General features: G+C 40.5%; 1 protein-coding gene and 1 long non-coding RNA gene across 2 annotated transcripts; both read right to left on the bottom strand.

Annotated features, from left to right (window-relative positions):
• Nucleotides 1-1,405: 1,405 nt before the first annotated feature.
• On the bottom strand, nt 1,406-7,498 carry LOC311289882 (uncharacterized protein). Its single transcript, XM_084408140.1, has 4 exons — nt 7,100-7,498; nt 6,240-6,307; nt 5,091-5,134; nt 1,406-1,622 (listed from the first exon to the last, which is right to left on the bottom strand). Exons 1-2 carry the CDS (start codon nt 7,468-7,470, stop codon nt 6,292-6,294), a joined length of 387 nt encoding a protein of 128 aa, XP_084264266.1. The 5' UTR covers nt 7,471-7,498; the 3' UTR covers nt 1,406-1,622; nt 5,091-5,134; nt 6,240-6,291.
• Nucleotides 7,499-7,647: 149 nt separating this feature from the next.
• LOC311289285 lies at nt 7,648-10,091 on the bottom strand. Its single transcript, XR_014627098.1, has 3 exons — nt 10,031-10,091; nt 9,446-9,595; nt 7,648-7,814 (listed from the first exon to the last, which is right to left on the bottom strand). It is a non-coding gene; the product is annotated as an uncharacterized lncRNA (long non-coding RNA).
• Nucleotides 10,092-13,127: the final 3,036 nt, after the last annotated feature.

A 13,127-nucleotide genomic window follows, 5' to 3' on the forward strand; every position in this document is an offset into this window, starting at 1 on the left:
GTAATGGGCGCGAAGCGCCCTCATTGGTTCTGACGTCATGAGGAGCCTCTATCGATAGGCTGGTGCAGTTGCCGCAGAGCAGCCAATGGGCGCGCGAGCTGTCTCGCCCATGTCTGCATGCTGCTGCAATGCGTTTTACATTATTGCAAAATTAAGGATAATTTTTGGCTTCAATATCTCGAGGAAAAGAGGTTTTCCCCTAGCGTAAGATTTTCTTACGCAAGTACTCGTTCCCTCTTCTAGAGAGAACCGAGGTTACGTTAGTAACCGAGTACGTTTTCCGGGCTGGGTGGGTGGACATGTTCGACTCGTGTGTTTCTGCTGTCTGCCGCCGCCGGCCAACCGATCACGTGTGTACAATACATACAAATACATGAAAGTGTATTTTATTATTATCTTTATTGTTTGAATCCACAAATACAACGTTAGACAAAAACATAATATTATGAACATTGTGTATTTTTTATCTTCTTATCCGCCGAACGGTACATACAACGTCACTTCCGGAGTCTTCAGCTGATTCAAAAAAAAAAAAAAAAAAACGGTGCATAACTTACTGGAGCAGCAAAGCTGAGCAACGTTGTTGTTGGTGACAAAAACAATGATTATATCAGCTGATCGCTGTCCGATTTTGTGAATGAATTCCCGCATTGCATTGTGGGATATGGCCTTTGAATGCGTCTAGCTCATATCATATCGTAATGTTCTGTATTACAGCATACTGTAATATTTCACCGATAATAAAACCGAAACAATATAAAAATAAATAAATTAATACCATGATAACATTTAAATAAATGTTGAAAAGATAGCGTTATAGTTTTAAACATAAATAAACAACAAAGAAACCCAACTTCCCTGGTCCCTATAGACTGAAATAATAACATTAAAAGTAAAAGTATATATATATATATATATATATATATATATATATATATATATATATATACACACACACACACAAAACACATATAATTGTCTTCTGCTTTTTCTCATCCGGGGGACAGTGAAGACTTACACACACACATTCAGTGCATTAAAGTCAATGGTAGACAACAGTGCAGCAGCATGTTTCATGTGACTTGCCTTTTAAAAAAGCCTTCAGAAACCCTCCTGAATTAGAATCCATGCTTTCACATTTTTAGAAGCTTCTGGACCCTCTTGACCTCTGTCCTCGTAAGCCTGTTCGTTTTTCCACCCCTGCCTACCTCAGCTACCCTTTATTCAAAAATGTATCGTTTAGCTGGTGGAATCAACTGTCTCTTAATGGGTGTCAATTAATATGAGTGAAAACATGTCCCACCTTCCTTGAGTGCATCATATTGCAATATATCATTTGACACGTTGAAGAAGATTTCAGGTGATTGGCTAACCCACAAAATGAATGGAAAGACATAAACATAAATATAGGTATACTTTGCTTTTTATTTGGACAAAAATCATTTGATAAAGAAAACACTTAATTTATTAACTTTGTATACATAAATCGTAACATCCAAAACCAGGATGGCCCGTAAAGGCGAACTCGACAATTACTGTCTGAGTGAAGTCACACATCGGCAGTCTTGGGACATGGTGAAAACTTGAAGGCCGGCTCCCATGTCTCCTCCCAGATTTTTCCACTGTAAGTATCAGTAACACAAAATCTGTGAAAAACAGAAGAGCCATTTTAACATAATAGTTTCACAGCATAAATATTGTACGCTCTTGTATTTCATTGTTTTTATACAAACATATACATATATATATAGTGCTTGATGCAATGTAACATAAACATCAGCCACTCTCATCGATAAAGTCATTGAAAGTAAACAAGCCAATAGCCGATAACAGTCAACATGGATGATCTTGGTCGATACTGATGTTCTGCCAATAAATTGGTGAATGTCTACTTCCTACATAGAATCACACAGGGGCAATTATTCATGGCATCAGGTATGGTACTGAAAAGAGCAAGTGGCTAAATCCTGTAGACAATATTTGACACTGCATTTAATCCATCCTATACCAACAGTGTAACCAATAGTCTAATTAAAATACAGGTGGGTGTCCAAAATTACAGTATTGTGCAATATTTCAAGCCATTTTGTATATGATTAAAGCTTACAGCTCATGAAAACCAAAAATCATCATCTCAAAATATAAGAATAAAGAGGAATACAGATATGTTGACCTTTTGAAAATAAACGAACGAATCTGACTCTATACTTGGTCTGGCTGCTTTTGCACAAATTACTGCATCAGTGTGGTGTGGCATGGAGGCCATCAGTGTATGGCATTGCTGAGGTGTTATGGAAGGCCAGGTTGCTTTGATAGTGACTTTGAGATTGTCTGTAATGTTGGGTTTGGTATCTATCATTGTTCTCTCTATGGTGTTAAGGTGAGATGAGTTAAGCACAGCAATACCATGCTAAGCAAACCAGTAACAAGCAGTTTTGGCACTGTAGCAAGGGCAGAGTCCTGGTGGAAAAGGTAATCAACATGTACATAAAGCTTGTCAGCAGATGCAACCATCCTCTAAAATCTCCTGGTAGAAGGCTGCATTGACTCTGGACTTAAAGGGTTAGTTCACCCAAAAATCAAAATGATCTCAGTATTTACTTACCCGCGTGTTGTTCTAACCCTGTAAGACCTCCATTTATAATCGCATCACAAAATATTATATTTATGATGGAATCTGAGCGCTGGATAAGTCTTCCATTGACTTCCAAGGGGCTTAACCCTCTATGGTACGGTGTTGCCTCCAGGCAACATAGTCTATTTTAGCTTTTTTTAATAAAAACATAATAAAATGTAATTGTTCAATGCTCTCTAAGGGGAGGGGAACTCAAATACTAACCAAAGAAAATGCAAAAGAGTGGTCACATGACCCACAGGGGTCCATTTTGTTCCCTCTTTCAACACACGTGCACATGTCACATGGCTCCATATTTTCTCCACTGAAAAGGGCATTTTTCACTAATTTCTGTCCAAATAATCAGCCACAAAAAATCAGAGTCACCTTCATTGGTAAGTAAAGAAGTATTTTCAAAAAACTTTACATTATATATCATCAAATTTATCATAGGAAATTACATAAAACTGCTTGTTGCCTCGAGGCAACATTGTACCATAATGGAATCACATAAGGCCATGCCAGGCATACTACGTATGAATACAATTATATTTTATTTGTAAGGAAAAGAGTTTGAATTATCTAAATGTATCTGTATTTTTGCAAACTGAAAACTTGGCATAGTTCGACGGGACATTTGGCCACTATAGTGGGTAATCGGACAAATAGTGGGTTCGTGGGAAAGGGGCGTGGCTTGGGAGTGGTCAGCGGGGGTCGATGGGGTATTTGGCCTCTATAGTGGGTAATCGGACAAATAGTGGGTTTGTGGGACAGGGGTGTGGCTTGGGACTGGTCAGGGGGGTCAACGGGACATGTGCCTACTATAGTGGGCAATCAGACAAATGGGTTAATGGGACAGGGGCATGGCTTGGAGCCGGTCAGGGTGAACAGGACATTCGGCCACTATAGTGGGCAATTGGACAAATAGCGGGTCCATGGGACAGGGGCATGGCTTGGGAAAAGTCAGGGAGGGTCAACGGGACATTTGGCCACTACAGTGGGCAATCGGACAAATAGTGGGTTAGTGGGATGGGGGCGTGGCTTGGGACAAGTCAGGGAGGGTCAACGGGACATTTGGCCACTACAGTGGGCAATCGGACAAATAGTGGGTTAGTGGGACAGGGGCGTGGCTTGAGACCGGCGGTGGGGTCAACAGGACATTTGTCTACTATAGTGGGCAATCGGACAAATAGAGGGTTAGTGGGACTTGTAGGGGTCTCGTATTTCGGGGGGTTCCCGACGGGCCCCTGGAGGACCCGACACGGGTCATTAGGTCGGCCGGGGAGGTCTTCCAAATGTTTGATCTTGCTGTTGTTGAGGCCTGGCCTTCATATTAGGATAATGTTATAGTGATTGTAAATGTTTTACCTTGACACAGCATGTTTTGATGTTTTTTAATGTTTTGATATGATAACTTGATGATATAATGGTTTGTAGTACTTGCGTTCCACGATGGTACAATGTTGCCTGAGGGCAACAGCTGGATAATAAATGTTACTTTTTATTAAATATGAAATGTGTAATTCAATAAAAACTTGATAAATCTCTTTGTTCAAGTGTTTAGTTAAATAAATTGATGTTTTCAATTAATATATTATTTTTTTTCTTCATGAAAATGTCAAATGTTAAAATTTTTCCATTGTGGTACAATGTTGCCTTGAGGCAACAAACTTATAATTAATAAATAAATAAAAAAATAATGATAATGTTTATTGATATTGCTATAGTGTCAAATTTTAAGCAGGAAAAACATAACAAATATTTTTTTTCTCACTGATATCATAATGCGTACCATAGAGGGTTAAACTTGCTCGATTCAACTAAGCTGTTTACGTAGTCTATCTGCGCAAGCTTCTGGGTTCTACGTCATACGCGTGACCTGCGTTGGCCAATAGTGAGCCTGCGTGGTGACGTAGAACCTCAAAGCTCTGCGCAGTTAAGACTACGTAAACAGCTTTGAAGCAGAACACGAGTAAATGGATATTGGAATAAATTCGTAATTTTTGTTTGTTTTTGGCGAGGAAAAGTATTCTCGTCGCTTGATAAATGGATGGTTGAGCGACTGGAGTCATTTGGACTATTTTAAACGATGTCTTAATACGTTTTCTGATCGAGCAAAGTTAAGCCCCTTGGAAGTCAATGGGGAACTTATCCAGCGCTCAGATTCCATCATAAATATAATATTTTGTGATGCGATGATAAATGGAAGTCTTACGGGGTAAGAACAACACGCGGGTGAGTAAAAACTGAGATCATTTTGATTTTTGGGTGAACTAACCCTTTAAAACCTAGTGGACATGACAATTCTCTCAACGCTGCTTGTTGGTTGCAAAACTTTGAGACCGCCTGTACATTCAAACTTTTGTGTGCTACAATCTACATTCCAACCTTTATCCACCACCTATGAGAAGGTTAAAAGTGGAAACAGAAAGGAGATGTATAAAGGCAATTTTAACCAATATAAAGCAGTACTTACCATGCAGAGCAAGGTAACCATTTGACCTTAACTTCTTCTTTTCCCTACAGAAAGACACATACATATAATAATCAGGTTTATAATGTCATAACTTTTGTGACAAGGCCACTTTGCCTTCAGTAGGGCCGTCATTAAATTCCAACCCTGCATAAAATAGAAGGATAAGGAATATGAATTTATATACCTCATGGGATTCGCAATAGCCTATCATTTCTCAGGATCATCACATTGTGTTGAATGTATATACTGTATGTTTGAAAGTATTCTGAATTCATATGCTAATTATAAAAAAAAAAAAAGATTTAATTCAGTATTAATAATATTGGAGCTTTAGACGGCTAATAATTATGTCATAAAAATATTGTCCGGTGTGGCTCTGTTTTGTTACATTAGCTTTGCCTTGTTGTTAATGTCCAATTGACCCAAACAGGGCTTGATTGACAGGCGATCTGACCAATCATATTTCGCCATCCGCCATTTTGCCTGACAGCACCGTCAGGAGAGATAGTAGATTAACATGCCAGGATTTGAACTTGAGAAACTGAGTGTACTGATGCTTTTCTGCGGTTAAAACAACATTCCTTCTTATGTTCATTCATGTTTAATTGATGCTATAACTGAACTAGAAGGAAGAGATGATCGGTTCACAAGAAGCTTTAACTGATGCTCTACAGCAATCTGACAGACACATTAAAGAACCACAAAACGTTATTTACTGTTTACATTTGACCAAATTTGAAAGGCGACACTTTGTTTAATATCAAAAGTAACTGAAAAGTAAGCTGGTCTGTCCTGTCTGTCAGCGTGTTGTCAGTCTCCTCTCTGCTCCACAATGTATTTTTCACAGAGTAGGAACATAGCTTGTCGGGCATAGCAACAATAACTAAGGGAGGCGGGTCTTTGTGAACGGTCAATTGCAATGACGATGTCTACTATAAAAACGGACTCATTAAAAAGACTTGTCTAAGTCTGTTTAAAATATGAAGATAATGTAAAAAGCACAGCAGTTACTCTAAAATACCCTTAAATGGGCTCAAATTACCACTTGCTTCAATGGTCAGTATTTTGTGATATGTGAAATGCCAGATAAGCCACATACAATGGAGAGATGATCAGACAGCCTAGTGAAAAATATATTTCTAAACTTACCTTATGTATCCTTCTTCCTGTTATGGATTCATATCGGAAAACTTGTTGTCTACTACATTTCCGGCAACCTTAAATGACAAACAAATTCTTAACTAAGTTTCACAAAACCTGGGGAACAACAGTAACCATTGTCCTTGAACTTTGAAACCGTCAGAAAAAACAGCTAAATAACTAAAGAATACATATATTAAAGGCCATTCACACCAAGAACGATAACTTTAAGAAATATATAGTTCTCGTTAATATGATAAACTATAACGATAATGACATGGAGAACAATATTGTTGGGAATCACTTTTAAAGCGATTTTGAGAACGATAAAAAGCTAACAGCCAATAAGAACCCATCAAATTTTAGCCATATTTATTAACACAAGGTGAGACTTTGCATATCCTTGGTCAGTCTGGAGGCTTTTATCATTATGGTTATGCGTATATAGTTATTGTTCCTGGAATGAACGGCCCTTTAGCCATCAAATTCAGTGACTTCATAGCCGAAATGTAACCTAATTATCCTACTGCCTAGTCGAATGGTTATTGAAGCAGACTTGTGAACAGTGGTACGTGGGGAATAAGCTATCTGGGCTGCCCACTGATGTGTGTGATATGTGTGTGTGTATTTGTATTCATCTCTACTTATGTGTGTATTGCTCATTACTCTACTCCTAGAGTGTGTGTTCAGTACTGAAAGGTATGTATGCAAGGACAAATTCCTTTGTGTATCAGGCTGGCCACTAAAAATTACTCACTATTAACTAATCGATTGGACTTAAATTCACCTGAAGATTTCTGTATTTCATGAATCATGATTACAAAAAGGGGAAATTCATACATAGTGTGCTAAGACCAAAGTTCACTTACACTTTCTTCTTTTTTTTGGTGGGGGGCGTTGTTCCTTCACAGGGAGAGAGACTAAAAGGGTACAAATCTAAAAGATAAAATGTCTCCTTTTCCTGGGCCTGATGCTGGGTTTTGGGCTGGGCTTGATGCTGGGGCTGGGCCTGATGTTGGGGTTCTGGCTGGGCCTGATGCTGGGGTTCTGGCTGGGCCTGATGCTGGGGTTCTGGCTGGGCCTGATGCTGGGGTTCTGGCTGGGCCTGATGCTGGGGTTCTGGCTGGGCCTGATGCTGGGGTTCTGGCTGGGCCTGATGCTGGGGTTCTGGCTGGGCCTGATGCTGGGGCTCGAGCTGGTCCTGATGCTGGGGCTCTGGCTGGGCCTGATGCTGGGGCATGGGCTGGTCCTGATGCTGGGGCTCGGGCTGGGCCTGATGCTGGGCCTGAGGCTCTGGCAATGTTGTTATGCAGTTCCCTACAATATTGTATGTGTATGTTAATTTTCAATATTTCCCCATCATGAAAAAACCCAGTTTAAAACTGTCATGACTTAAATGACACAAATCCTACCTTCTTTGATCAATATAAAATTGTAGGCCTTTCTCATGGAGGCCACAATTTTTAGGTTTTCTTCAGTGGGTGGCAGATCGGTCACCACATCGGCCGCCCACTTTCCAGAGGCCTTATCCTTTTTGGCAAAAAATAGAATTGGGACATAGCCCAATGCACTTAGTTTTTTCACCTGTAAAAATGCAGACAGCAAACATTAGTTATTCCCAGTCCACTGCATTATTTTCCACCCTATTGAAAAAAAGGCATTAAATACATTAGTGCTACTGTTTCTAATATACACAATTACCATAATCAAACTTAACAGCTTTTCCCCTTAGAAACAAAAACATTACATATGTGATCTATCCCAGTGGTCCTCAAAGTGGATTTGCTTTGAATGAGAAAGTTGTGCTTCATCATTAAGAAATGCCTATCAATGACAATGTAATGATCTAGAATCTACATACAATCTTGATTGTAAATGCACTAATAAATTAAAACATTAACATTTAACTTTTTTTGTGATTATGACTAATCAAGTTAATCTGTTGTAAATCACTTCACTCAGGTCATGATGAGCCATTCTTCCTGCTGCTTAGCTTGGCTTATTTGCTATTAAGATAGCTGATGAACATGGATGAATGTTTGAGTCAGTCCACATCATTAAGGGATTCAAATTCCAAAGTTGACTAAAGACCCAGTTACACACCAGCTAGAAAACACGGAATAGTGAACCTGGACACAATTTCAAGAAAATAGAAATGGCATCAAAGTATACAAACGGTCGCAAGCATATGCTTAATTGTTTTAATTATGAGGGGGTCCTTGGAAATTGTTCTCCCACACAAATGGTCCTTGGCTCTAACCGTTTGAGAACCCCTGCTTTTGACACACACAAAACAAAATATGATAATACATATATGAAAAATACATTTTGACTGGACTCCCTCTTTATGGCCAAATATCAACCTGATCCAAACACTCTCCTCCCCCCTTAGATAGTCTACCTGTCTCTCCCCACGGAAAATGTAGGTTATGGGACAAACAGAAACATTCATTTGGGAAGGCCACCAATGAACATAAAGTTAAAAATCATAAAATAGCCAGCTGCTCTACAGAATCTGGACTTGGTCCTACTCCAGTAGGTATGGCTGAATCCTTTCCTCTTTTAATGTGACATTAGGCCTACTATCTCCCCTGTAGTAATTCAAATGCTTTTTAAGTTGTGTCTTTGAAAAAGGACATCCGGAATATGGCCTTGCTTTTACCAACACATATTTTGCACACAGAATGGGTTTCATGCATGTCCTCAGTTATTTTGTCACGTCATCATGCACTTTCTCTAAAATTACAGCAGCGCAAAGCACTATAAGCGTGAAATGCAATATTCACATGCTTGTAGTGGTAGTGTAAGGGAGCATGTTATCTACAGTACTTAGCCTACATAATCATGCAAGACTGTCTTTAATAGTGACTCTGGGTCTGAATTCTGTGATCTGCCTTTAGCAGAGACAGAAACTTCAGTAACATGCATTGTCTGTGTGGTACTAAAGCAAGGTTATGTTTACAATGTAGCCGGTTGTATATGTAAACAAATGTACATGAGCACCTGGTCAAAAAGAAAGTCTATTCCATGCATGTCAAGCAAATGACAAATAAATTAAAATAATATTACACCAATGCCATCTATGACTACCTCAAATTCATTCACTGACAGATTAAACTTATTTTTGTAAAATGACGCCCTTGCTCTATCACACAATATTAATAAAAAGTGAAACAAATCATATTGCTTAATGACATATGAGCATTTATACTTACTGCAATATTGGCAGAGTCCACCACTCTTGACGCATTTTTATTTTTTCGGACCCTTTCCCCCCAATTCTTGTCCAGGGACAATTTTTTGGCCGTCACTTTGGCTTTTTGGGAGATGGCTGTGAAACAAGAGCTGCAGGTTTTGCGGCTCACCTGTGTTGGTAAAAGTATACCAAAGTGAGACATCAGATCCACAGTCACAGAGAAGAAGTACAATCAAGATACAGTTTAATTTGGCTGGATACAGGAAAGATAGGAACACACAAAGCACAATGCAATTCAGAATAGGTCTCTAAATTTACACAGGATTATTATTATTATTATAATCATACAGTAAAAGTGGCAGATGTAGGAGACACCCAGACTACTCTAATAAATGTTGCCTATGGCGTTTGGTGCAAAATAAGTAATACATATTGTTATTAACCCAGACGCCTTACATTATTACTGTTTTGTAACACAGTACAGATATCATACAGGGTCATTTAGTAGGAGCATACTTTAGTATCCAATTGACCTACTAAATGTAGGACATTAAAACCACATATTTGAATATTGCACATAATGCTCTATTCCACTTTCCCTCACCTGATTAGGTGCTTGGCAGGAGGGGCAAGGCTTGAACTTCTTTCGAGGCATTTTTAAATCTACACACACATTTTTTTCAGACATTGTCAACAAACAGTACACAACTTATTGGCATAACTGCTTTCTACCAAAACAATGAAAACAATTAAAGCAGGTTAACTGTCACAGGTCGGGGTGGGCCAAGCCAGACTGCACCCACCCCTGGGGACCGGGCACCGCCTCGAGGAGCGTGTCAAGGAACCAGACAAAAACAGAGGATAAAGGAATAACAATTTCTTTATTAAGTTAAAAGCAGGTAAATTTGAAAAGTCCTAATTAAAATCTCTTCTTTCGCCAGAAGCAATTCGATGGGCCCCCTGGACCGGAGCGGGATGGACGTTCGTGGACACCCTGCGGCTCGTCGGAGAGGAATCAGAGGAGGACGCACACCACTCAGGTAAGCCACTGGGTAAGTACTCTTTACAAGGCTCTCAAGGAAGTCTTGGCTACACGGACCCCATTCGGACTGGAACCAGGTAGGTAGTCGCAGTGAGGATGGAACGAATGCCGGAGGCTGCCCAGAGGTAAGTATCCAGAGGACGGGGGTCCTCGACTCAGACGGGTCACAGGGACGCAGGTGGCGAGCGGGCCGGGCCAGGAGGGGACCCTTCTCTCCTTCTGTACAGGGCGGAGGCTTTCAGTGGGGACAGGTGGAGACCACCAGACGGAGAGGACGCTTCGAGGGAGACACTCCACTTGACTGTACACTGTAACCAGGTAACAGGATTCAACTTCCCAACAGCATATGGAACGTTTCAATTGCAATACCTTCTCTCTTTCTGAACAGGACAAGCCTTCAATGGGACATGTGGAGACCACCAGACGAAGAGGACACTTGAGCGGGACACTCCACTTCGGCTGTGCACTGTAACCAGGTAGCAGGGTTTAACTGTTCAACAGCATATCAAACGTTCACTCAAATACCTTTTCCTTTTCCGAACAGGACAGCGACTTTCAATGGGGCATGTGGAGACCACCAGACGAAGAGGACACTTGAGCGGGACACTCCACTTCGGCTGTGCACTGTAACCAGGTAGCAGGGTTTAACTGTTCAACAGCGTATCAAACGTTCATTCAAATACCTTTTCCTTTTCCGAACGGGACAGCGACTTTCAATGGGGCATGTGGAAACCACCAGACGGGAAGGATGCTCTAAGCAAGACACTCCACTTCAGCTGTACACTATCGATGCAACAGGATTTGACCATTCAGCAGTAATAAAACATTCAGCTGCAATACCTTCTCTCGTTCCAACCAGGCAGCGGCTTTTGATAGGGACGTGTGGAGACCACCAGACGGGAAGGATGCTTTAAGCAAGACGCTCCAGTTCAGCTGTACGCTGCAACAATGTAACAGGAATTAATAGATCGGCAGCATTAACAGAGCGGGGCTGTCTCGAATGGTAAGTTGGGCGCTTGATGTGACAAACCCTGTTCAGAAACAGCGGGTGAAAGACTATAGAGGAGAGTGCACAGCAGACTATTAATACTTCTCCACACGATAAACTTCACTCCATAACACAAACCGTGTGAATCGTTCACTTCAGGCACTGCATTCCACTCGCACACCGTGCATTCGGGCCAACACTCACCCAGCGGTCTTTCTCCCACCAGATCGACTCTCGTCTCTCACACGGGCTCCACTTCTCTCAGAGACAGTCAAACGGATGTAGTAATCGTCACATTCAGTGCAGGAAGAACAAAGGTTGGAGACAGATCATTAATTCACTCGGTGTAATACTTCACTCGTGCCACACGCTTTCCAGACTCTCCACACCACTTCAGTGTCAGTGCATATAAACAACGGATCAAATACTCATCACTTTGCGTCTTTCCCACTGTCGACGATATCCGCTGGATTTTCACTGACAAACTTCACTCTCTCATTTCCATTTCTCGGCTTCAATCTTCGCCCTGCTTCACCGCCCAGCCTCAATACAAACAGCCCGCCGACAAAACACAGTATCTCACGGGAGGAAACCCAACCTCTCACGGGGGAGAAAGAACCACGCAGACCGTCTGTTTCCTCTCTCTTTTTAAAGCCCCATCTTAATGCGCGTTCCTCTCACAACACTCTCTGTAATTCTCCTCACCTGCTGTCAATCAGGCAATTGGCCTCGCTGCCATGGCAACAGATTTCGCGGTGTGATGAGACGACCATCCACAAGAGGTCTCCAAATAATACTGCCTTCACAAGGATTTTACTCTCTCTCTTTATCTGGCTTTTGTCACACCGTGACATAACTTTTAGCTAATTTAGCGTCACTGCAACAACAACCATGCACTTATATCAGTCTCTATTCCATGCATTTTCTACAGTGCACTTTAGACAGCGTCAACAAACACAAATTTTCTAATTCACCCATTTTAATTTTGGAAGCTATATATATATATATATATATATATATATATATATATATATATATATATATATACAGTGCTATGCATAAGTTTAGACACCCATACTAAAGTTGACTAAAAAGAGGAATAAAAAATCTTCTTTTGGAAACTGAACTTAATGCCTTAATTAAAAAAATTTGGAAAAATCCAACCTTTAAGGACACCAATTTTCTTTGTGAATGAATAATGCATCGTAAATAAATAAATGCTCTTCCTTAAAATACAGGGTGCATAAGTTTGGACACCCCTATGTTAAATTCCCATAGAGGCAGGCAGATTTTTATTTTTAAAGGCCAGTTACTTCATGGATCCAGGATACTATGCATCCTGATAAAGTTCCCTTGGCCTTTGGAATTAAAATAGCCCCATATCATCACATACCCTTCACCATACCTAGAGATTGGCATGGTTTTATTTCAGTTAGCCTAATAGCTAGTTTGATTTGCATTGAGAGATGATCTTATGGAAAGTACCCCATGCCAATCTCTAGGTATGGTGAAGGCTATGTGATGATGTGGGGCTATTTTAATTCCAAAGGCCAAGGGAACTTTATCAGGATGCATAGTATCCTGGATCCATGAAGTAACTGGCCTTTAAAAATAAAAATCTGCCTGCCTCTATGGGAATTTAACATAGGGGTGTCCAAACTTATGCACCCT

This window comes from Rutilus rutilus, assembly GCF_951802725.1.
Source record: "Rutilus rutilus genome assembly, chromosome: 4".
In the NCBI taxonomy this organism is placed as follows: Eukaryota; Metazoa; Chordata; class Actinopteri; order Cypriniformes; family Leuciscidae; genus Rutilus; species Rutilus rutilus.